This window comes from Columba livia, chromosome 19 (assembly GCF_036013475.1).
Source record: "Columba livia isolate bColLiv1 breed racing homer chromosome 19, bColLiv1.pat.W.v2, whole genome shotgun sequence".
Lineage (NCBI taxonomy): Eukaryota > Metazoa > Chordata > Aves > Columbiformes > Columbidae > Columba > Columba livia.
In genome coordinates this window covers 7,613,769-7,639,054 of record NC_088620.1, presented here as the reverse complement: position 1 = coordinate 7,639,054, position 25,286 = coordinate 7,613,769, and the positions used below count along the sequence as shown (strand labels likewise).

The 25,286-nt window shown below is 49.7% G+C and overlaps 1 protein-coding gene across 3 annotated transcripts in view; it reads right to left on the bottom strand.

Moving 5' to 3' along the window:
- ASTN2 (astrotactin 2) overlaps positions 1-25,286 on the bottom strand; it is a 314,079-nt gene that overhangs the window by 141,295 nt on the left and 147,498 nt on the right. For all 3 annotated transcript variants that reach the window (XM_065035950.1, XM_065035949.1, XM_065035951.1), the window contains one exon: positions 4,878-5,028. In XM_065035950.1, coding sequence (XP_064892022.1) covers positions 4,878-5,028 — 151 coding nt within the window. The remainder of the gene's footprint in view (positions 1-4,877; positions 5,029-25,286) is intronic.

The following is a 25,286-nucleotide window of genomic DNA, read 5'->3' as shown; positions in this document are numbered from 1 at the left end:
ATTTAGTTTTGACAAGGTTGAATTGTTTTAGTTTCCACTGCCTCATTTTGTTTTTATTTCAGGCTGTACACTGGGATAGCGCAATATACAACATAAAGCTCCAGATGATAATGCTAGCACTAAACATTTCCCCCTCCTTCACAGAGATGTTCTGAACCAAAATATTTTGGAACTTGCAAATATGTGGGGGATTTCTGCACAGTACTTTGGTTTGGGCTGAAAGTCCCAAACACCCAATTTCCACTCCCCCCCCAGCAAGAATATCAGTTCTCAGCTTCACCTGCTTCATTTGGAAGCAACTACCCACCACCCACCCATGGGTGACATGTGCTGGAAGGAGGAGAATAGAGTGGCAGCCACTGCCCTGCGCCCTCATTTCTAATCCCATTTCTCCTCGAAATGGTTACCCTCTTAAATTAAGCCATTTCTGAGCCCCGCTTTGCAGCAGCTAAGGAACAGCCCATCATTTTGATGTGGGAGAGAGCAAAACAGAAGGATTAGCTCCAGACAGGCTACACTGAGGCTTATATGCCTGTGTGGACCATGCCAAATTTCCCTTCCTTCTCTCTGTAAATAGTCTGGGACTGACATCACACCGGTGCCACCATGGGCCACAACTTCATTGAGAGACTCTCTGGTGGCTGCTTTACCTTCTGCACACTGAGCCAAACTCCTCTATGCCCGATGGGCTGACCCCATGATCGTGCAGAGGAACAGTTCACTATACTGCCAAACTGTATTTTTTTCCTGCTTAAATTAGTCATAAAACTATGCCATAGGAACTCCAGTCTGTGAGCAGGGAGATGGTGACGACCAGCAGGATTTCACGTCTGTGCAGAACACCTGGGCTCACTGGGCTCTCCTGCCTCTTGCCAACACCTCTCCAGAGCTGGGACAGACGCTGGAGCTCAGCCGTGCTGTGAGCCCTTCCACACCCACCCGCAACATCTCTGGCCTCCATGGCACAAGCCACTGCCTTCTGACTTAACAAGACTAACTCACCAACATCTGCAGATGATGCAGAACCATCAGACCGCACCACTTGCACCAGATAAGTTGTTCACTCAGCAGGGAACAAGGGGCCTAATTCTGCTCCTACCTCGCTGTGGGACACCGAGCTGCCTTCCCCACCACCGCCTGGGCAGCTCTTGCCCTCCTGCATCTCCAGGAGGTCCTCAAGGTGGTGAAACCCCATCACCTTCACCTCTGCACCAGATTCCCATACCTGCTGCTGCCTCCTCTTGCGGAGATGCCGAGGATGCCCAACGTGCACCGGAGAGGGACCATCCACTTCCTCACCTAGCTCACGTACTAAGGACAAAGCTCATTTTCCTCATGGGAAAAAAATCCTCACCCCTCTTATTCCCTGGGGCTGCAATCCTGCCTCTCTGGGGAGGCAGACACAAGTGACCCCCTTCTCCTTGAGCAGACAAGAGCACTGGCACCCATGACTAAAGCCAAGCCAAGAGACAGGTGGAAAAACCTGAATTTAAGCCACCTTACAGGTATTTCCTTCAATCCCTTAAGGGGAGAATTCATAGGTTTTCATCTCAAATTACAAATTGCCAACAAATGAGGGTCAACCACTTTCCCTTCTTCAGCATCCTCCCTCCTGGCTGAGCAGCTACAATCATGCTGGGAGAAAGGATCAGCAACATGTATTTTTCTCCTAGCAATAATCTAACATATTCCTCCAGCTTCCCCTGTTTTGCTGTGATGCCTACAAGATGGTATAAAATGCACACTGCACTCAACGTGCAGAGAAGCTCGCTGGGATTTTGTTTTCTAGGGGAATGTCCGTGTTTTCCCCAGACCTGACAGCAATTCTAGGATGCAACAGGGAAAAGTTGCACAGAAGCAGGTTTTCTAGAGCTTGAGGATTGTTTTGTTGTGTTACAAGGTAGGGCACAAAGGCAAAGCTCCAGTTAGCGGTGTCAGGGTCTCAGCAAGGTCGCAGCTCATACTTCTCAAAATTACTTGAACAAAAAAAGCCTCCGACAAGAAAAGAACCACAGAAAACCTTTATGTGCTAATGCCATCTACTGGGTACACGTAAAAACAACAGAAAAGCCATGAGAAGAGGGGGGGAAAAAAGGGCGCCATGGAATGTGTGGGATGGAAGCTGGGGACCCCACTGCAGAGCCCTTGGGGTCTTCCAGGTGACATCTCGCACACAGGGTTTTAACTGAGCAAAGCGACGTCCCCGTTTCTCCTTCGTGAGCCCAAGGGGACTGTCCTCAGAGAGATTCCACCACAAACTGCCCTCGACGTTTTACCCAAGTCCTTTTAAGGCCAAACAATTAGGTAATGGCAGAGCCCACGCCACTAAAAAGCCCGAAGATAAATGCATCCCTGCAGAATTACTGGAAGCCGTATTAAGGGCACAAAGGAACTGGTAACAGATGATGATTATATATAAAAGGAATAAGAAATCTTTGAGATTTGTGCTGTTCCCTGGTTGAGCTGCTAGGCTCTGGCTCTGCTGTGTATTAATTGCTTACAAGGCTGCATGTATATTTTATGCTCAGTACCTGCCTGGAACATTTGTTGGATTTAGCCTTGATTGATGAACCACTGATTATATACTTCTGTGGCCTTCGCAAATTAATAAACTGTTGACTGGTAAAGATTAACAACATGTCATGATTTGCGAAACAGCGTCCAGAGTCAAGCTGAAGGAAGCCTAGTGCTAAAATTAGCACGTGAATGCTCCCTGAACTCTATAAAAAGGGGATAGCTTAATTAAATTACATCCCGATATTGCCCATAGCACTTACCAAATTGGCAAATTGAGTTCACAGCAGTTCAGCTTTAAAACTAACTGACATCCCTGTAAATTTGCAGCAAACGACCCCATCCCTGCTCTCAAGAGAAGCCCAGCTCACACCTGGCAGACTCGGGGAGCAGGGTGGGATGAGGAGGGGACGTGTCGTATTGCCCAGCGCAGGGACCGGCGCAGAAGATGCCACGAGGTCGCACGCTGGGGCTGTGGTGAAGCTCCGAAACTCAGCCCCCATCACCTGCAACCCACCCAGTGTCACGAGCACAACTCAGGGCAGGGACAGACTTTTCCCCAGACAACAGCCATGGACCACAGCAAGAAAGACAGGACAGTGTCCCACAGACCTCTGCTCATACCCCAGCCATTGCAGGGGACCTGCAAGTATAAAATGCCACGTGGGGTTGGGACATCTTGGGGGGATGAAGCTCTGTGTCCCTGGTGCCAGCCTGATGGGAAGCAGGGAGAGACGTGGATGGGACAGGGGGCACAGCTGCTGTCCCCAAACTGCCCCATGGAGCTCAGCTCTGCTGTCCTCATGCTGCAGGTGGGATGAGGAGCTGGGGGGGCTTCATCCCACGAGTCAGGGCTGCAGAGAGGTCAGAGCAGCCCCACACTCCTGCAGCGGGGAGAAAAGGAGGAGAAGAGGAGAAGGAGGAGGTCTCAAGATCCCCATGTGTCACCTCTAGGGTAGGGGATGCTCCCCAGGGCAGTTGCTCCCTCCCTTCCCCCTGCCAGCCCTTGTACACAGTTTGTTCTCTTTACATAAAGCCCCAAGTGACAGAGTTTTCAATTTCTGCCTCTCCACATGTCAGCATGGTGAGCGCTTAGGCCTGTAATTAATTGATAATTTCTATCTTAATATATCCTGACTTTTTAAAAAAGGCACGTCTTCCCAGCGGCACGGGACGACTGGAGTCTCGATTGCTTCTGACAGTGTCTGGGAGGCACGTTTGTGTTCAGAGAAAAATAATACCCAAAAAAACGAGGAAAAACCCCTAAAAGATGAGAACTCCCTGGAAAAGGGAACAAAGGAAAACGACAGTGGGAAAGGAAAGGAGGAAACGGAGAGGAGCGGCAAGGGGGGGATGGCACCAGGTGCTGCTGGTGACACATCAGGCTGTCGCGCTAAATGGCCTTAACAAGCAACCGGAGGAAGGGATAATGAAAACGCCACCCCCGGGACGGCACCGCTCCAGCCTGACCTTTCCTGCTGCCGTGTATAAACATCTTCAATAAATAAAGAGACACTTAACTCCTTCCTCTGCGGAGACGGGAGGGGTGGGGTGACAGGAGCTCTGCCTGCGGTGAGAGGGAAGGGGCAGAGGGGTTTGGGGGGTTTCAGGTGTGTGTTTGCAGGGCAAGAGGAGCAGGTGAGGAGCTCTGGACCACCTTGGATCACCAACTACTGCCCAGCTCTTACAACAGACAGATAAGAAGTGATGCTCTGGGTTCCCCCAGTTTCCCAAGGCTGTGCCCCCGCATCTCTGCATGGTACCAGACTCGCACAAGCTCCGCACACAGGGAAGTGGTGACTTTGCTGTCGAGGGAAGATGTGTCAGAGCCGGGAGAGGTGCTGAGCTCCGCTGCAGCCCACGGGAATAAACAGCAAAACCCCTCTGTGCATCGATAGCTGGTAGTGATTCAGAGCCTCTGCCCAAACTAACAGCTGCGGTCAGAGGTCTCCTGGAGGGGAGATGGCAAAACCTGGGATTCGGGTTTTCTGGCAAGACGTGAGCACATTCAGAAACAAATAAAAACTCTGAGGGCTGCAGAGCAGGAGAGGATGGGGAGACATTTCATCTTTATCCCACACTGAGAGGCACAAGACAGGAGAAAAAGCGCAGCTGCTTTAGCCCAGGCTTTCTTGATGAGCAGAAAAACAACCATCAGCCTCAAGCATTTTCCTTTTGCTCATCTGAGCCCCCGGGCTCCTTCCCCGCAGTCCATAGGCATTTGTGATCTGCCATGAGGGCCCCAGGGTTGGGAGGAACCCACCACCAGCACACAGGTCCCTGTGGCCACATCCCCAGAGAGCTAGCAGGCAACGTTCCCTCCGCCTTGTCCCCAAAACACACGCCAGCCCCGGGAGACCTACCACGCAGCCCGTCGAGTCCACCTTGCGATCCGAAACGCACTTGAAGTTGCGGGTGCAGCCGCCGTTGTTGCGGGAGCAATCTCGGACTGGCCCAAAGGAGGAGAGCAAGTCATTGATGGTTTCAAAGTAGGTGGACAGCATCGCTTCTTCCCTTCGAGAGAAAAGGCACCGTTAGGGCTGGCAGGGAGCTGGTGACACATGGTATGGGCAGGATGATCCATGAAGAAAGCTGCTCAGGCAAAATCACGGCGTTTTGATTAGCAAAAGTGAGGCAAAGGAGGCCTCCCTAGAAAATTAAGGCTTTGTGATCAAGCTATATAAAGTAAATCTGCTGCATAACATCTCATCCTTGATGATAATGAACCAGTTATGGGGTTTCAAAGATACTATATACCATTTTCCTGCAAACTGGCAACTAAAAGATACTTTATTAGCAGCCTGCAGTTGTGTGTCAATCCAACCCTCTACTGGACAACAGCGAATCCATGACAGTGAAACTCCTGAACATTTCACAGCTGGGACAAACACCTTGTCCATTGCCGGGGGTCACTGCCACAGCTGGACAGCCATGTGGGACTTGGCTTTGCTTGCTGGGATGCAGATGCAGAGGCTCATCCCTGTGCTTGGTGACAGGGGACCGGGAGCAGGGGACACACCGCTCCAGCTCGCAAAGCCACAGGCACGGCCGTGCTGTGACATCCCTCTCTTAAGCAAGCAAGAAGCATAAATGACCCCGAATCCAATGGCAACAGAAAGCCTGGGGAAGCTCCCAGCGCTGCCTCTCCAAGCTGTACACACAGTGGATTTGGGCTGTGACAAAGTATTCAGGCACTTCGTTTTCTCTGGGTTCCTGCAAAAGGAACGCAGATGCTCGTCAAGAGCTTTAAGTATCTCCAAGGTATTACTCATCTTCAAAGCACATTTTATAATATTAACTGATACCTGCAACCCATCTTGGTCAACAGATCCGGTCACCCTCTCACCGACAGGAGAGAGACAAAGTGATTTACCCAAGGTCACAGAACAAGTCACTGATGGACATGGACTTGACCTCCACACGCTGTTTATTAGATCTTTATCCACAGGGGGCTGCAAATAAACACTGACCCCTCTGACCTTAAAATATCCCCCGAGGCAATGCCAGGAGTCACAGGATGGTTTATTCTCCTTTAGCATCTCCCCCACACTTCCATCAGCACCTAAAAAACCACATAACAACTCAAATTCCAGGCTAGTCTCCCTTTTTTGGAGGGTTTTTAATTTGAAAGCTGTGTGCTTGGCAATGAAACGGCAGCGGAGGAATATTCGTCGGCCCTTGAGGACCACAGCATCACGTTATCTGTCAGCGAGGCCCCCGCGCACACACACGGTGTCACACTCACAGCCCTGCCAGCACCAAACGCTCGGAAAAATCATGAGTCAGGCATTAAAAAAACCTATATAATGAGATTGGCATAAAAATTATGAGATTTTAAAAATAAATCAGTCACTGGGTTGTTCCCCCTACCCATAAATTTGCCTTCTGCTTTCTGAGCCTTTAGGGCGTAATCGAGATTTTCCCTGCAGACTTGTGAGCCAGAAACTACCCAGAGACCAAACCCAAAGAAATAAAGCCCTATGCAGTAGTGAAGTCGTGATTTTGCAAATTCCAGATTTCCAGGCGATCACAGGATTCCAAAAGCTGGGAATTTCAACAAGGAAAACACCTTAAAACCAGCAAGAACTGGTAAACTGGCAGATCCCATGGGTTAGGATGGATGAGTCCCCAGCCCCGGGGCAGCTCCGTGCCCATCACGGTGCCCTCAGCCGCATCACCGCCCTGTGTCGCAAATTCATGTCTGTGCTGCCCCTTTCCCCCCCAATTAATGCTTCACAATTAACTTTTCCCTCTTGGCAATCACACTTCTGATATTCCCCCTTCTCTTGGCCCCTCTCCTAGATTTTCCAGCATATTTGGAGCTGAATTTCCCTCTGTCCTTTCTTGGTCATGTTTCAAACATCTTTAGAGCCCCTTTTCTATTAGCACTCTGTTCCCATCAGAATTTGCAGCTCCTCTGCAGTGAGGGAGTGAGAAAGGGAGAATATATCAGATCAGAGCACGTATTTCTGCTGGAGAGATGGGGGGAGAGAAAGGGCATGTTATTTACTAACCAAAACTACTGATTATTAAAGTAGGGAGAATTATTTAAAAAAAAAAGAAAGAAACAAATGATGACAACTCCTCCACCGCCCACCAGAAAGCTCAGCCCCATCTGCTCCTCCCGAGGGGTTTCTCATCGTAGGTGGGCTGCAAGGAGAACCGTGTCCCCATCCTCCCTCTTGGCTTTTCTGTTTGGCCACCAACCAACCAGCCTCTCCCACAGCTCCCATGTCCCTGGGGGGAGAAGGTGAGGAGCTACAGCTGCCCTGGGTGGTGGACAGGAGGCCCTGGGGCTGGAGCCTTTGCTGGGCAGCTCTGAAGAGATGCCGGGAGAAGCCGGCTCACCCCACAGCCACGCACCCAGGCTGGGGCTGGCAAGGGCAGCTCGTCATGGTTTTAATTAAAAGCTGGAAGCACAAGCCGACCTTCTGCCCTCAAGAGTGCGGGGGACGGGAGCAGGAACCTCAGTCTCCGAAATCACGCCTGGCATAATGGATGACCCTCGACAAAGCACGGGCAGGGGCTGCCGAGCCAGAATGAGCCATTAAGCATATTAAAATATTAACCTCGCTCAAAGGTGGGGAAGCAGAGCCAGAGCGAAGTGTTCAAATGTCACCTGTGAGAGGAGCGGGGTGACACTGCTGCCTGCAGACAGAGAGAGGCTGCTCGGCCAGATCACTTCTGAGCCGGCCGTCATGAGATTAGAGCAGCATCACTTCAACGCGGCGCCCTGACGGGGGGATGTCAGCAGATGAGAGGGCTGACGGGATGCTCGGAGCGAGCTGGGAGCAAACTTGGCTTTATTCTGCCTCCGGAGGGGCCAGCAGAGCCAAGCTCAGCGCAGGCAGAGCTGAGCCTTTGGCACTGCTAGCCCCAGCGGCTCCATTTAATTTTAGGGGTAAAGAGCAATAATTAATTACTTGCCTCCCGCAGTGACAATGGGATGGAACAGATGATTTTCCACCCACACGGCTCTGGCGGTGACCCCTGCCCGCTGTACAGGACCGCAGCCCCAAATCCCAGAGCCAGCCCTGGAGAGCCAGCAGTGCCAACAAGGCAGGGGACACCGGAGGAGCGATGACAGCATCTGGTCCTCACCACACGGTGCCCGCAGGGGACAGCCGTCCCCCCCACTGCCTGAGCATGCCAGGTTAGACCAGCCCTGACGGATGAATCACGTTCCCTGCAGTAATGACCTGTCTGCAAAAGAACAGCTCTTTTCTCCTCTTCTCCATCTATCTGTGCTGAAATTCTCTGAGTGACCCGGGGTCCATGCTGACATGGCAGGAAGGAGAAGACGGGCTCTGCGGTGAGACCCGTGAGCCGGGAGAAGCTGCCGGTGGCCCTGGATGGACCCAGGCGCCAAAACCACAGGAATCAAGCAGGGCAATTCCTCACCATCTTGAAACAGATGCTAGGTCCCCTCAAAAAGGGCATTTTGGAGCAAGTGACTTGACTTCTAGTGTCCAATTCTCTCCATAAGCACAGGCATGTCTATGAACACACGCACAGGCTCTTTCTTTAACTCTCCAGCCTTTCCAAAGACACACACAGATGATACGCTTATGAATGAGATGCACTCCCCTATCCGCCAGCACCCACTGATGACACACAGCTTCAGCAAAATCCCAGGTTTTAACATTTTCTATTCCCACAAACAGTCAGTGCAATGCACAACAGCAGGGCTCTCCACCATCCTCACCCAGCCACCTCCCATCACCCACATTCGCCTTGATTCCCTCAAAAATACTTCTCTCCATCCTCCCACTTTGTTCTAGGCCCTCATTAATGAAACAGATTCAGTGACAAATATCACTGGGGGTTATTTATTCATGAAATACCACACCAGGCAATTCTCAAAGCCTCCAAAGCACTCAGCTCAGCATAAGCTCCTGAGCTTCGCAGTGGCTCTTCTCTCCAGCTCATCCTGGAAGGGGATTAGAGGGTGTTATCCAACTCAGCTGCCCCTTCTTATTGCCTGCTAATGGTTAAAGACTTCAGTGTCTTACAAAGTTAACCATCGCTGAGCAAAACAAAGAAAAATATGCGAGCTGGGGACTAAGCCAGTGCGGTTTCACCATCTGCTCCCCAAAGTGTGTTTGGACAGGGATCAGGGGGGAGATTTGAGGTTCATGAGTTTCTAGAGTCAGGGCACACCAGCAGCAGGAGGCGTGATGCTGTGTCACCTGCAGCTTCACCCCAAGGGAGGGACCAGTACAGAGCAGGGACCCAAAACACCCCAACACAGCCCAGCCAGGGTGTCCCGCGTCCAGCACCTCACGCTGCTTCCCACTCCCATCAGCAAAACCCTGGTCAACAGGGACCTGAACAGCTGATGCACTTGTGAAACAGTGCAGAGCAACACCCACATTTTGGATTTTTGGCCCGAGAGATGCTTGCCTGAGCAACTTTGACCAGCTCTGGCCACAAAACTTCCACTTTGCTGCACAGCTTGAGAAAGGGCTGGTCTCCTCATTGCTGAGAGCCCAGCGGAGAGGTGTCCCCTGTGCAGAATTTGCTCCCTTTTCCCATTATGCCCAGCCAGGGGTTAAACATGGACATCCCCTGCCTTTCACCCTTCTTCTCTGTCCCATCAGGTCATCTCACCCAGAGCTGGCTCTACCCAGGGGGATACTCACCATGGATGCTCATGTGGGAGCTGCGGCTGCCCCTTCCAGTCCCTGTTACAGCCCCAAAAGCTCAAGCTGAGCATCCATTCCCCCAGAGCAGTTTCCAGGAGGAGCTGGATGCTCAGCTTGGGGAATAACTCCTCTGAGGAGTCCCCAGACACAATCCCAGACTTGTTACAGTTGGTTATTTCCTCCCCAGTAAATGCTCCGAGCACCCCCTGTGTTCTCACCTATTCCACTCCCGTCTTCCTCCACTCCTTTCCTCTTCTCCCTCACATCTTTTCCTCCACTAAACCCCCGCCTTCCTCCACTAATCCCGCCAGCACTGAAATCATTAGCGAGGTTGCCGAACTCTTCCTCGAGTTGCAGAGTAAACGCCTCAAACATATTAATGGGATTGGTGGAAGTGGGACCCGCACGAGCTTTTTTTGCTGTGCAAACAGTTCTGCCTCTGCTCTGCCTGGAAACTTCTTCACCAGCCAGAAATTGCAAATGCTGGGTGGAAGACGGCGAGTCGGGAGGGGAAGGTGCTCTCAGCTGCAAGCTTGAATACCAAATTGGACAGGGAATTACAGATCACAGCAGAAGCAAAGTTAACCTAGTCCTTCGTCCCCGGCTTCCTGCATGGCAGCGCTTGGCCGTGGTAAGGCTGGGAATTGCTCGCCGTGGTCGCGCAATGCCCAGCAAAATTCATCACAGAAACGGGCACAAAGGCTCTGCCTGCCTGATCGACACGTGCATCCCAGCTGAGGGTGTGTGCAAAGTGCATTAGCACATTTTTATACAGGCATTACATATAGCCAATAAAATACAAATGACATCTGCAAAGCCCAGCGGTCAGCAGTGAATTGTCGGGATTTAACCAGCATGCAGGGATGTGACCCCAGCTGCAGGTCCCTGGGGACCCCGAGGTGCCATCAACCGTGACCCCAGACCCGCTCCCAGCGCGTGACATTCCCTGGGAGAGCCAGCCCTGGGAACCCACACTCAGCACCCCCAGCATCTCACAAACCTTCATTTATTCTCACAGTTTCTCTACACCAGGTATATTTTAATGCTGAAGACAGGGAGCCAAGGCAACAAGAGATCAGGAATAAAGGTGCTCACCACTGCTGAATGTCCAACAGGAGACGCTTTCAAAATTATTTTTAGTACTTTTAGCACTTCCCACGCTCAGCACAATACCAACCTGGTTTGATTGCACCACAGGCTCAGCTTTTCTGCACACAGGACCATGCCACTATACACCCAAATTACGATGAATGTATGGTCATTTCAGAAAAGTGGTCTCCAATTTAAAGACCGAGGGGTATATTTTTTCCAGGATTTCAACTGTTTTCTCTTTTATTCTGCCTGCAACAATAGACTGTTTTCTCTACAACCCCCTCATGCACCCGCTACAGCATTTACTGCATCTGTAGTGAATGCAGCACTGAGCCCTGAGCAGTTTCCCCAAGTAAGTCCCTCCATGCACTGACCAAGCTGGGATGCTGTGGAAAAGTTAATTTCCAGCCAACATTGGAGGACCCAACAAGCTGATGGCAGCTTCTAACCAAGGGACTTCACAATCTGAAACTTCGGTACACTTAAGTCTATGTCTTCAAACAGGTTTCTTAGTGTGGTGCCTGAAGATGTGTGTGTATGGCATGCGTTTCTTATTTTATGCAGAAAAAATGAGTTTCTGTCCCAGTGCACCCACAAACACTTTTCAGCCAACTTAATAGTGCTGGAAGGTTTCAAGAAAAACCATCATGCAGGTCCTAAACTGGGAGAAATCACCCTTAAAGTGATGATGGCAAGGGCATTTCAATGGAGCTACGCTGACACACCACTGCTGACGAGCTGCTTACTATAAATTTTCCAGGTAGTCTCACTTCTTGTGGTAATACTACAATAAACACTTGCAAAAACTCTCTCCCAAAAACCCTGAGGTTGAAAGTGTGAAAAATTCCCCACCACGCTTCAATAATTTGCTAGAGATTGAATAAAACCATCGCTCTGCCAGAGTGTTTTGAAGCTCACACCTCAGCAACCAGAAGGGCCAGAGATTTAATTACAGCAAAGCAAAACCGACCACGCTGGAATAAAAGCGAGCTGGGAAAGCCCATCGCATGCACACACGTCCTGGGGGATGCGGGGGCTCGCTGGGACCCCCCACCCCACTGCATCCCCCCTCATGTCCCCACCACCCCATTCTGCAGTTATTTAAGACAAGCAGAGCGTCATCTCCCTGTTGCTATTACCACAACCGCTCCTAATGTCCCAGCTGATATTTTCAGCTTCAAAGGAATCCATTCCCCTCTGCCAACCGTATCACCAGACAGAGCCAGACATACCTAATTCAGTTTTATTAACTCTAGTTAAGTTATTTACCTATGAAGCATGCAAAGTTATGAGATGAGCCTGACCTGTCCCCTTCCCCACACTGCTCCTCCAAAATTCAGCTGCAAAGAAAAGCTTTATAATGTGAATTCTTATAAGTTCAAAAAACGGCAGCAAACAAGAAACACGGGAAAAGCACAGTTTCAACATCTTAATAATTTAAAGAATTAAAGAAGTAACTTTTAGACCACCAGGAACAGAAAGCTCCAGGCTCACTGAGGAGCCACCTTGGGCCCTCACACCCCTGCGATTACCAATAAAGCCTTTCGACGAGGGGTTCTAGGCAGCCCTAAATATTAATAATTTAAACACTTAATAGCAGTGGAATCTGCTTGTTCAACACGGAATCAGTAGTAGTAGTATGTATTAATAGATAGTAATTGTGCACTAATTAACTCACAAAGTATTATGTTTATCTAGCAAAACGGATCACACTATTGGCGCCAGGGTTATCAGTAAAGGCAGCAAAGCATAATTAAAAAATACATAAATGAAAATTATCAAATGATTTCTCTGTGCTAATCAGTATTTTTACTAGCTCCGTTTGCCCAGCAATTCCTTCTACCCCATCCTCTCAAAACATTCATTTCAAAATAGTGAACTTGTAAATTCATTTCTGGCTTAAATTTAGAAGTGAAAAACAGCCACTGGAGGGGTGTTTTACATGCCCAGAGGTAACACGGTGATATCAATCAGCCCATCTCGCTGGTGCTGCTGGAGAGCATTTCTGCAGGGTGCTGGGATAGAGCACCCAAAATACTACTAAGGTCACATCCAGGCTGTCCTTGCTTGGATGGTGGGATCTCCACCGGCAAAGGGATCCTGCAGAACATCAGCTGTGCAACACAGACCCAGAGCAAGCGTCTGAGGAAAGCCCACGGGAGCAGACGGGCACTGCAGAGATGATGGGACATCGAAGTTCGTTCAGGCATCCGCTGCCACCCAACAAAGGGACACACAGGTCTGAGCACACAGAAAACGTATATTAAAGGAAATTAGAAAGGCTACAATGTCACATATACAAAACTTAAAAAAATGTGAGAACTAAAGTTGCCAAGGCAACCTTAATTCAGTGTCTGGAAATTATGCACTTTTATTGAAGGTGTTGATTGCAAGACCACACACAGGAGGATTATTTGCAGGACCTGTCTCCCCCCAGACACCAAAGGTGATGGTGCTGAGCTGTAACCAGGTGTCCAGGTGCCTGAAACAATCTGGAGCTCAGCATGCAGGCATCCCAAACCCCACCCCTGGGTACCTACAGCATCTGCAGGCTTCTCTGCACCCTAAAAACAACTTCACCTGCAGCTTCTCAGTATCTTGTTTTCCCTTTGCTGGAGGACGTGTAGCTCCTACTCTATTGTACTCAGACGCTGCTGTGTACGTACAATTACTCAGCTCCTCACGGGTTCCTGATTCTTTGCTCAACACCAGAAATCAGCAATATTTTACAACCAATAAATGGATTAAGTTCCCAGTTTCCCTGTTACCATCCCTGTTTTACAGATGGGGAGCTAAGGCCCAGAAACGGTAATGTAAAAAACATCCACTACATTACATGCACCAAATTTGAGACATTTAGACTTGATTTTCCAGAGTGCTTAGCATTAAATGGCACTTCCCCTGCTCAAAGCACAGCTCTCATTGACTTCGGTTGAAGTTTTTACAGCTCCATATTAATGCAGATCGTTCCCAGAGCAGGTACATCAGCTGTGCTGAGCGAGGCAAAGGTGAAAAACTAGGATATGATCATGCCATTAAAGACAGTTTCATAATGCATATGCACAGAGGGGCTGCCTGAAGGCTGCACAGCAAACTAACCCTGGCACCTCTCGGCTTTAGAGTTTTGCAAACTTGGTAATATTTGCTAAAGAGAAGCCTCATGGGGGTTTTATTCAGGGCAGGGAGGAAGGGGAAGGTGTTCAGCCTGGAAAATACGACATTTTTTAACAGCAGTTGCAGGACACAGCATCATTCAGCCTTTGGAGGGCAGAGCAATCCTTGGGGCAAAACTGCCTGGGCAGGCACCTTCATGCCCACTCACCATCCTCATCCTCTCTTATAACCCATTCCTCTCCTCCATTTCCACAGTTTCCCTTCCTCGCTAGACCCAAGCTCGCCCTCGGCCGATGCTGTGGAGCAGGGATGCTCGGCCGTGCTCGGGCACGGAGGATTGCTGCCGGCTCTCGCTGCTAAAATCAAACAAGACTCCACGCCACGTGCAGCGATTCATGTTTTTCAAAAGCGCTTTTAAGTTGGCCAAATTAAGGCAGTTCTACACCTGTAAAAGAGAGACCCCTCCGCAAAACGTCTGCCTCAATCCTCTGCAACAGTTTTGCCTGGGGGAGAAAAAGAAATCGTAGAAAAAACAAGCAATCGAGCAAAAGCCTAGACAGAAGGCTTGGGATCTCTCATCTTAAATTATTAAAGGCTGAAAACATCATGAGATGGGTCAGACCACCCTGGTACCAAGCAGAGACTGCAGCCCTGCCTGGGTTGATTGAAATATAACACAGATTCATATAGACACTATGTGGCATGATGAAAAACGTCATTAATTTCACCACTGTGATGAGCTCTGGCCATGTCCTCGCTACCTCACCCGTATCTGCTCCTGACGCACAGACCTGATCAGATGCCAGGGAGGAACTGAGCATCCAGCCACCTCGCCCTTGTCTCCACCCTTCAAAATAATCAGCAAACCAAGATGTCAGGTCACCGCTCGTTCGTCATCCCAAAGGGACGAGCCTGGGATGAGCTAAAAGATGTTTCCCATTTAAAACATACATGTATTCTAGCTCAAAAGAGAGCTTGGCTGTAGCAGTTCCCATCTTTCCACCCTGCTTTCCCTGCCTACAAATTGGGAATTTCCTTGCTGGGGGGACCTCGGAGGGGCCAGAAAGGCAGAAGGGAGCTGAGAGGACCCCAGCGCACATCCCCGGGGTGGCACAGCTCCCGTGAGCAGCTTGGCCCCAGCCCCAGGGAGGCAGAGGTGACCCACAGCGTCCCACAGGCACTGAGGATGTAGCCGGCACAGAGAGCTGCATCTGCCCACGGTCATCATGAGCATTTTGCAATGGCAAGCTGGAAAATCCCAGCTGGGGGCTCAGACTTCAGCATCTGCTTAGGTATGAATGAGTCACTAGGGTTTTCCTTCTCTTTTACGGCTTTTGAGGGTATTTTGGGCAAGTTTTCTGTTCTAGTTGTTTCTTACGGATCTGACTTTGTAGCAATTCAAGAGGAATTTCAGGAAAAGTTGGACTTGCAGGCAAACTGGGAGAGGCAGGGGGTTATCCTTCAGCCTGTTGTTTGCCTGCGCCCAGGCACCAGCAACCAGCCACATCCCAGACTCGACCGCTCTCATTACCCAGCAATTGGGGTTTTTTCAAGATACGTATAAAGTACTCAAATGCGGTGGTGATAAGCGCTTTAGAAACGCCAATAGAATTAGATTAGCTAAATAGGAAATGGCGAGGGCTGCAGGATCAGACATCTATGCCCTGATTTTTCACAGATGCTCCTATCGATCCACTGGGAACGGTGTCAAGCCCTTGGGAAACCAGGTGCCGGGGATCAAGCATCTCTGCATGAGCAGGGATAAGTGTCAGGGCTGGAGATCCCTGTTCTGATGAGATGCCCAGATACTCACCAGAGACAGGACAGCCCATGGAGAAGGGAGTCCCGTAACGCTGCAACAGCTCAGCATTGCCATGCAGCTCCAGGAGCAACACCAGGCTCTGCAATAAAGCTCCATGCAGCTGAACCCCCCTGAAAGCCACACAGCTGGGTGACCTTCAGCAACCCCCCCACATCGCAGGGACCACAAGGTCCCCAAAGATCTGGGGAACTCAGCACGTTGCTTCCCAGGCACCAGGCAAGCAGCATCCTCTGGCATGGGGATACATACAGCTGCAGAGAGAGAGAGGTAAGAGCCCCTGCGAAGCAAAACTAGAGCTTTCTGAAGAACCAAACCCATAAGATGTATTTTAGAAAACACCACACACCTGAGTCTGTTACTAGGGATGCATTTAGCATATGTATACATATATGCATAGCTTTGCTGCTATATATAGCACCTTCTATTAGCAATGCTCGCTGGCTTTGAAAAAGCCAGGTGAACGTCCGCAGACAGAGGAACTGAGGCACAACTAGATTATTTACAGCTCATTTCCAAAAGTAGTCTTTGAAGCTGGAATCCAATTAATTTTATACCTGGGGAGAGATTTGCATAAGTATTTTCTGTCCATGTGGGCATGTTCTTTAAAAGGACTCAGCTCTTATCTAGGCACCCAATGCAGACTGTGTTTTCCAAGGTGCCCAGCATCCCTTAGCAGCTCCTCAGAGCACAGCTGGGTTTGTCACAGGGCAGCATCATCCTCAGTAACCCGGACAGTCACTGAGCCCTTCAAGGATATCACCTCCATGGGTCTGGTCTCCAGACGTGAGGAGCACCCCTGATCTGCCGCTGCCTTTGGTAGGAGCCCATCTCACTGGAGATGTGGTCATCGGAGAACAAATTATTTCCTACCACAGAGAAAGATAGGGGTTTCTGCTGGTTTAAATCCCTGAACAAGCTCAGCCCAGGATCAGAGAGATGCCTCCACTGGCACGGGGCAATGGAAGTACATCGGTGACTGATGGAACGCCAGGACCACCCTGTGTGGTGGCCGCAACCCATTAGATCACCTTGGTTGTGGCCTAAAACTGCTCCCATGCTGCCCGGACGGTTTGTTTTATATCTCCCCTGCAAAAATGCCCCATGCTCCATACCCTGCTTGCCACTACATCAGCAGGTGCTGCCTGAACAGACCTCCAAGCAGCCACATGTGGTCCGCAGCGTGCAGACTCTTTAGGGCAGAAGCTATATTTAGATCTGTTGGGGTATCTCTCTTCAATGCCCTTCAGTGACCCTTTCCTGCTCTGCAGTCTCATGAATACTCCAGTGGAGACACGAGCAAGCCCGTGTTACCTCCCCATAGCAAACCACAGCCCCCGAGAGCCCACGGTGCAGTGACAAAAATCTCTGGTCCACATGACGGCTGCAAAGCATCACTTTTGAACTTCTGAGGAAGAGACAGAGCTTCAAATGCACGTGAAACCTCCCGAGGCCAAGGTTTCACAAACAAACAGCACCCAGCGGGAGGGAGCTGGCAGCCCCGGCCGCAGCAACACCCGCCTGTAATGAGCTGACCCCCAAGCTTCCCCCCGGCTCTTCTATTTGCAGGGTAATTGCTGTACAATTGTAGTCTTGCCCTGCAGCCATATCACATGCCAAGCTGTGTCCAGGGCCAGGTGTGTTCAGAAAAAAAGAAGGATAATCAGCTTTTTTTTTTTTAAAAAAAAAAAAAAAAAAAGAAAAAGGGAGAAAAATCCAGCACTGAACCCCAGTGCATACATTTTTGTTCCAGCTGAACCAAATTGGCTGCCATCTACGCAAATGGCAGATGAAGAAAACATTGACTTTCTGCTTCAGTCAATAAACAAGATGAATTGAGTGGGGAGTTGAATGTGGAACAGGGAACATCATCATTTCCCAAGGAAGAGAGAGGGTTAAAAGGCAGAGAGGCTGAAGCACGTTGTGTCCATATCTCACAAAAGGGTGTTTCACCTGGGGGCTCAACAGCAAACACAAGCACACACTGATTTGGAAGTTTCACTCGGAGCTCCTCCAGCTTCTCGCATATCAAACATCCCAGAACAGACACCCTCCCTTTATATATAAACCTTCGCACTATTGCATTATTAAGCGAAACATAAAGAATATATGCATTTATTAAAGGCACAAGAGACTATGTCTCCTAGCAGATTCTTTCCTGAGCTCAGTTATTGGCACTAAGTGTCCCACATCACAGGTATTTAGAAAAGCAGAGGTGGAAGAGGTTGCAAAGAACGAATTGGAGGCCCGAGTCCACAGGTGATGATGGGAGATGCAGGTACATGGGATGGGAGCATCCAGCATCCCCCCCTCGGGCCAGCCAGATCTCAACCATCAGGTTCGTTTCAGTTGTCAGTGTCATGGTGAAGGATATTCAGTTGGAACTGCAATGCACAGGAGTGCGGGACATGGTCCTCACTACTCCTGCTTAATTAGGTCTGTCAAAGTCGATCAGAGGGACGTTTGCCTGGGAACCCGCTCTGCGGCTGCACATTTAGCAACAGGAGATTGATGACAAGAGAACAGGAGGCGGGGTGGGGGGGGAAAAGAAAGACAAGAAGAGCATTTGCACGCTGCAGGACCATCCTCCTCCTGCCCATCACATTCCACCCGCCGCCTTTAGTTGAGTGTCTATCTTAATTACGGAGACTAAACGGAAAGGCTTCCGTGCTAATCCCAGTTCTGCCCGCGGCGACGAGGAGGATACGATTTGCTTCCAGAGCCCAGAACACAATTTGCTTCCTCTGAAAGGCACCAGAGACAGATGTGCAGAGATGTGTGGGGCCCCGGCTCCCCCAACCCCCCTGCCAGGGCAGGGAGCAGAGGGTCAAGATCCAATGGATCAATGCCAGAAGCATCCTGCAAGCATCGTGTGGGCTCTCAGAGGTTTCCCCCCGACATCCCGCTCCTCGTCCCGGGGTGACCCCGCAGCCTGACCTGCTTCACCCCGCGGCTGCACCGAGGGCGATGCTGACTCGATGCCGCGTTTGAGGAGAGGTGAAGGTTACCCAAAGGCTCTCAGACAAATGCTTCCCCAAAATACAGGCCAAGACTCCTCTTTGATTACATACGCGAGGGCCAAAACATTGATTTTTCAGCCAATAAGCAGCAGCAGAAGCAAGCCTTTGCAAATGTAACCTTTGGAAAGAGAGTCAAGTAGGAGGTTTGTGGAGGCAGAGCTCACTGGAGAGGCAAATCTGGGGATTTACATGCAAGAAAACAGTTGGCTATTGTATTTTTACCATTTCATCCAAACAAGCTTTTCCATACATATTTGCAAAAAGCAGGAATCACAGCAAAGACTAAGCTCAACTTGTTTCTCCAAGTTTTTCCTCTTGATGGAAGGAACACTGCAAAGCTGAAACGCTGCCTGATGGCTGGCCTGAGGGCAATGAACTCGCTTTCAGCATTTGCCCTAATTCACATGAGAAGACTCAAATATAACTTCTGCAATATTCACCTGCTATCTATCCAAAACCAAACTCGGTTTAAAGAAATGAAGATGACCTCAAAACTCCCAGGGGGCTGCTCTGCCACCAGAGACGAGCAGAGAGCATCTCCACGAATAAAGCCCCGAGCAGGAGCCGGCATTTCGGAATTGGCTGCAGACTCGGATGGCGAATTATTGCACAACCGTGGGCAACTCACAGGATGTGTCAACGCTCCCGACTCCTCATCTGTAAAACAGGGACAACTACAGCTACCTACCTCCCACCGTGCCGTGCAGTTAATTAATGCTCCTTTGAGTCGCAAAGATAGAAAGCAGCCTGTAACTGCAAAGTAGTGTTATATTATTATTATTATGAATGAAGCCTCTGCTTGTTCCATCAGAGTGCACCTTAAAGCAGCGCTGCTGTAGACACTCTGAATTGTTCCAAGCTGCTGTACTACCACTGGCATTCGCAGGAGTTTGACTGTAGACTTGCGTATAAGATCTTTGAATGTGTTGGGGAAGGAAAAAAAAAGAGAGGGAGAACAAATAGAAATTCCACCACATTTTTGTGCTTAGCACCTGGACATGATGCTCCCACCCTCCTGGGAGCTGGAACAAAACAAACCAGAGACAACAGCAGCTCTTCACCTCCCGTTCTTGCCTGTGCTTTACGTTCACAGGCTGCCGTAGCCCTGCATGCGTAGCATCAGGACAGATAGCACTGCAAGGGCACTTAAAACAGCAAATGCAGATCACACGGCCACTTAAGGAAGTGATTAATATATTGTCTCTATTTGACAGGTGGGAAAAAGGTAGCACAGGACACCGAAATCGCCTGCTTACAGGCACACAGTGAGCTGGGGGCAGAACGGGGTGCCTGGGCTGTGCAACGGAAGGGACAGACCCCCTGCTCTGGCCAGGGCAGCGCCAGCTGTGCCCAGCTGTTGGCATCACCCAAACCGTGTCCCCATCCTCCTGGGTGTGCTGATGGGAGGCACTGTGAGAGCACCCTGGGGGCTCTCAGACCTGCAGCCCCCCACACCCTGCCCTGAGCATCAAACCCCAGGAGCAGCTCCAGAGCCCCCACTGGCAGCCACAACTCCCGCGCTGTACCCAGGCTCCGTCCCCGTCCTGCCACGGATGCTTTTGAGTTGGCAACACCAGACCAGCACACAGCAAAAGAAGTCCAGTTCCTGGCCTAACTGCTTCCACCAAGCCACCTTTTTGCACCCAGGTTTCCTGCACTATTTAACAGAGGCCCAACATGATTTCCTTTGCTCCAACCATTTTGGAGTGCAAGTGTGATGGGAGTGGATGAGGGACCTGGGGGGTTCAAGCTGGAGAACAGGAGCTGAGGGGAGACCTTCTGATCTCTGAACTGCCTGAAAGGAGCTTGGAGCCAGGGGGGTCGGGCTCTGCTCCCCAGGAACAAGCGCCAGGAGCAGAGGAAACGGCCTCAAGTTGCGCCAGGGGAGGTTGAGGTTGGATGTGGGAGCAATTTCTTCCCCAAAGGGCTGTGGGGCATTGGAACAGGCTGCCCAGGGCAGTGCTGGAGTCACCAGCCCTGGAGGGTTGGACAGATGGAGTTGAGGTTCTCAGGGACATGGGTTAGCGCTGGTGTTGGGTTAACGGTTAGACTCGATGATCTTGAGGGTCTCTTCCAAGCAAAATAATTCTATGATTCTGTGATCTCATGTATCCAGCCTGCATCTCTCCGAGGCAGAAACCTCTCCTTTAATGCCTGTGCAGCCTCTGACACTCTGTTCTCCTGACCCCCCCCCCAATATCCTGACAATGTAACCCCAACCTGCAGGAGCAGCCCATGGTTCTCCATCCCCAGCACCGTCTCTCCCCCCAGCCACCTCCACCGTGCCCGCTGCAGGACTCAGATGCTGCAGCACACGCTGGCCACGTCGCTCCCTACAGGTACCTTTCATGTTTAATTCAGAGGCTAGTTTAGTTAATCTATTTTTTAATAATTCATCCCTTCCATCTTAATTTTAGTAGTTGTTGAAAATCCCTAATAAAACATTTAGGGTCTCTTTTACTGAAGCAATGGCATGATTTACTTGAAGGAATCCAGTCTTTGATGTCCTGTCTTAATTCCCTCCCTCCCACCGTGCCTCAATCCTGTTTATTGCCGTGCCGGAGGTAAGAGGTTCTTGTTGAGTTTTGTAACACTTGGATGCTTGGTCAGCGTTAATAATTCAGCTGCCCTGCACAGTTTAGACAAGCCATGTATCACACCAGCCTCCTCTTTATCAACATCTCCCTCTGCCACCACAGATCCAGACACTGGCTGGGAGCGATGCGGAGGGACCAGGTGGAGCACCCCGACCGAGGCAGGTCGGAAGTGTGAACAAAATATCGTAGGCACCAACTACATTGTTGAAAGAATATACACCCTTTTACGGCACTTATATTTCATTCTCTACTGCCGGAATGGAGAAACATGCTGCGTTTTTGCATCCGTAATTGGGGAAGAACAGATGGTGGAGGCACAGTTGGAAGTCATACGGCCATTAAAATAATCTATACAGCTTGTAATTCTCCAACATGCGAGGAAGAGGAGGGCCTGCCTTCAGCCAAGCGCCCAGCCGGGCCGCCTACCCCGCTGCAATACGGACAGGAACATTTGTTTTGCAGTTATTGAGGTGTTTTGGTGGGTTTGATGGGTTTTACCATTTCCCTTCTCCCAGGATTCTCCCCTTCAAACAACCTGAAAAGCCAACAGCTGCACCAAAGCTGCTTCTACTGGGTATTTACTTGACCCCCGTGTGCCATGCAGGACATATTTTCCCCCCAAATCACCCAGTTAAAGCAACAGCTACCTTTGTATCTGTCTTAATGATATTGAAAGAAGAGCGGAAAGTCCTCTTCAGGTAGGTAAGGTTTTCTCTATAGTTAACTTAAATTTTAAATGGGGGTGACAGGAGAAAGAATTACGTCAAAAGAAAGAAAAAAGCACTGATTCGTGAAAATTGAAACTTCTCACGGGGATGCACAAGCTTTGCCATCACCTCTATCTATTTCAAATCTCGAGAGCACTTCTCTGTAAAATCAGAGCAAGAAAATTGCCCAAAAAATAGCCCAGACATTTAGCTGATATATGGAAATTTATGTCCTTGCTCTGCATGATTTAGGCCATGGTTTCAGAGACTGCTACACCCTCCAACACCCCAACAACCACGGTGTTTGGTTCCTCTTGATGGGTGACGGGTTCTTCTCTGGGACTGGGTTACTGCTTTGTGTTGTATTTTTTTCACACGAACACACTATAGAAAGGGTCCTACTTCTTCAATATAAAATGGAGAAAAATATCTCAAATCTCAAAACAACACATTGGAAGGAGTAATCCTTTCCCACTGGGACCCAGCAGCCAGCATCCCCATCCTGATACAGGGAGCAGAGAAGGATGGGGCATCACAGCAGCATCCCCTGGCTGGGAACCTGAACACCCCAAGTCCTACAAGCACCGTGCTCCCCACAAACACCTCCCCGGGCTGGACACGATGATTTCCTCAGCCAGAAACCTCTCCATTGGGCTTAAAAATCTTCCCTGCAATCACACAAGCAAGTACCTCCCTAAATCCTTACCCTCCGCCCTGAATGCAGGGTAGCCAGCAGGACGTTACCTTGACAGCTGGCTTTGCTTTATGGAGCTGTAAATATATTTTTTAATAGGCTGGAGGCAAGAAAGATGTGTTTTCAGGCTCGACAACATCCAAAATTAACTGTGATTCATTTCAAGAGGGGCAAAGGGTCGGAGAAGGCGGGGGGAGCACAAGCCTGAAACTCATGGAGTATAAAAGCCTTGAAAGCAACTGCCAAAAAGCCCCTGCACAGCTGCCTTCTGGCTCTTGGAAAGAGATTAAAAACTGAGCAGCATCAGGCTGAAGCAGACGTCATGGAGGCCACCCTGGGCCACGCTCATGCTCAGATAAGACTCTTTCTTATTATTATTTTCCCAGTGACGACCCAGCCTGTGCCAACACACAACTCTGCCCAGCTCCTTGCATCAATCAGCACAACAGGTTCATCTCAACAAACAAGATGGGAGATGTCGGTGTCTGGGGTGACCAGAGGCTCCCCCTGCCTGGTCCCTGGGGACCTCGAAGGGATCCTGTCATGAACATCAGCATCCCATCCTCCTTTCAGCATCCCATCCTCCTTCAGTATCCCATCCTCCTTTGTGTGCCAGAGCCTGACGCACCTTCGTTAGCCCCAGCGCTGCTCTCCGACAGCTAATTTGACTAACCCTTTAGTGACTAATTTAATTACCCCGGCCCACAAACTGACAGACAGCTGTTAAAAATGGTTATTGCATTATTAATACGCTCCAGTAATTTCCCATTAAAACTATACTGTTAATAATTTTTTTCCCTGTATTTCTTCCCTCTTAATTAGTCTATTTAAAACTTTGAAGGAATATTCTCTTTATGGTAAATGGGAGCGTCAAGCAAATTACATTTTTGATTGAATACTTCTGTGATAGGCCAGCAAATAAGACCGTTGAGTTGTTAATTATTGTCAGAGTTTCACACGATGCCTGCTAATGAGGCAGTCAATCTTCTCTGCCATTCCTACAATACTAATGGAGGCCTTTGGTATTGATTCTGTCACCGGGAGAAGGCAGGAACCCCTCTGTCTTGGGTACCTCTGGGGGGACTTTGTGCTGGGAGGGGACAGGAAGGGGCCAGAGACCTCTGTATTATTTTTTTAAGGAAAGAGAAGTACCTGATCCATCTGGACATCAACATATAACTTGACAGAGTGATGTAGGGAATTTACTAGCAAAGCGACCATGGATAAGGATTGACGTGAAACTGCGAGGTGGCTTGGAAACCAGACCACAGCAGCCTTGGGGTTCTGCTGGAACAGGAAACAGGGAACTTTCAGGATCATTTCTCAAGCCCTTTGGGGATTGATCCTATTTGATATTCGCACCAGTGAGCATCCCATCGGAGGATGGAGGAGTTTGGAGGCAAAATGTGCCAGTGCCAAAGTCCGGCAGGAATTTTTGCTTTTTATTTTTCCACCCTGGAGCAGATGAGCATGGCTTCTCCCCAAATACAGGTACTGTCCCCCAACCCGGTCACCCTGCTGCTTCCAAGCCCACTTGCTGCCCACTTGTGCTTCACAAGCAAGCTAGGCACTATTTTTACTGCAATGAAGTTTTTCATACTAAAAGCTTCTTTTTTTTCCTTTTTACAAAGCAGGCTTCAATAGAAAAGGAGGTTTCTGCTTATAATTGCCTGCGATGCCGGATATCCTAGTTTCACCAGGAAAAAGGGAAGGCTGTAACTCTCCGCAAGCTCTAAGTGAGATGTCACAAAAAGCCATTCAGGTCAATGGCAGTCACTCTTGACTATCAGTATCAACTATGTTTGGACATGAATTATGGCTTTCACCCCCCAGAAAACATGTCATCCCACTGGTCTGGCACCAAGTCAAATTAACACAAGCACAGGAGGGTCTTTCACCTGAGACCAGCTCATACCGCCCAGGCAGAAGGGTGGGAGGGATGGACTCCTGTTTGCCTACGGTCACATCAGGCAGGGATGATGTGAGATGGATGACCAGAGAGGTGGTGGATGAACCATCCCTGAAGACATCCCAGGCCAGGCTGGACGGGGCTCTGAGCAATCTGAGCTGGTGAAAATGTCACTGCTCATGGCAGGGGTGGCACTAGGGGAGCCAAGAAGGTCCCTTCAACCCAAACTGTTCTATGATTTTATCAAACCACCCACAACTTTATCATTAACCCCAAGTTCTGCCCAACTCCAGAGGACCCACACTTCAGAGCCAACACCTCCAGCCCTGGTCCATCTCTGTTTGATAGGCACTGATTAAAAAAAAAAAAAAAAAAATAAAAAAAAAGAAATGTGGACTGAACAAAGAGAGTTCTCACTGCAAAAGCTCAGCACATATTTACACAGTATCCTGCTGTAATTCTCAGCTTCATCATTTATGTCATTTTAAGCCCTTCACAGTAGCAGGCAAGTATTAGCTGGTGTTTAATTGTGTGCTGTGGGGTTCAGTGTGGCTCCTAATGAGCTGCTGCTGGGAGAGACCCCGTGCTGCCAGGGCTGGGTGGCCCATGGTAAGGCAGTGACAGGGGGACAGCCTGTGACACAGCCACCAGCTGGGAGGGTGAGCAGCGTCAGGG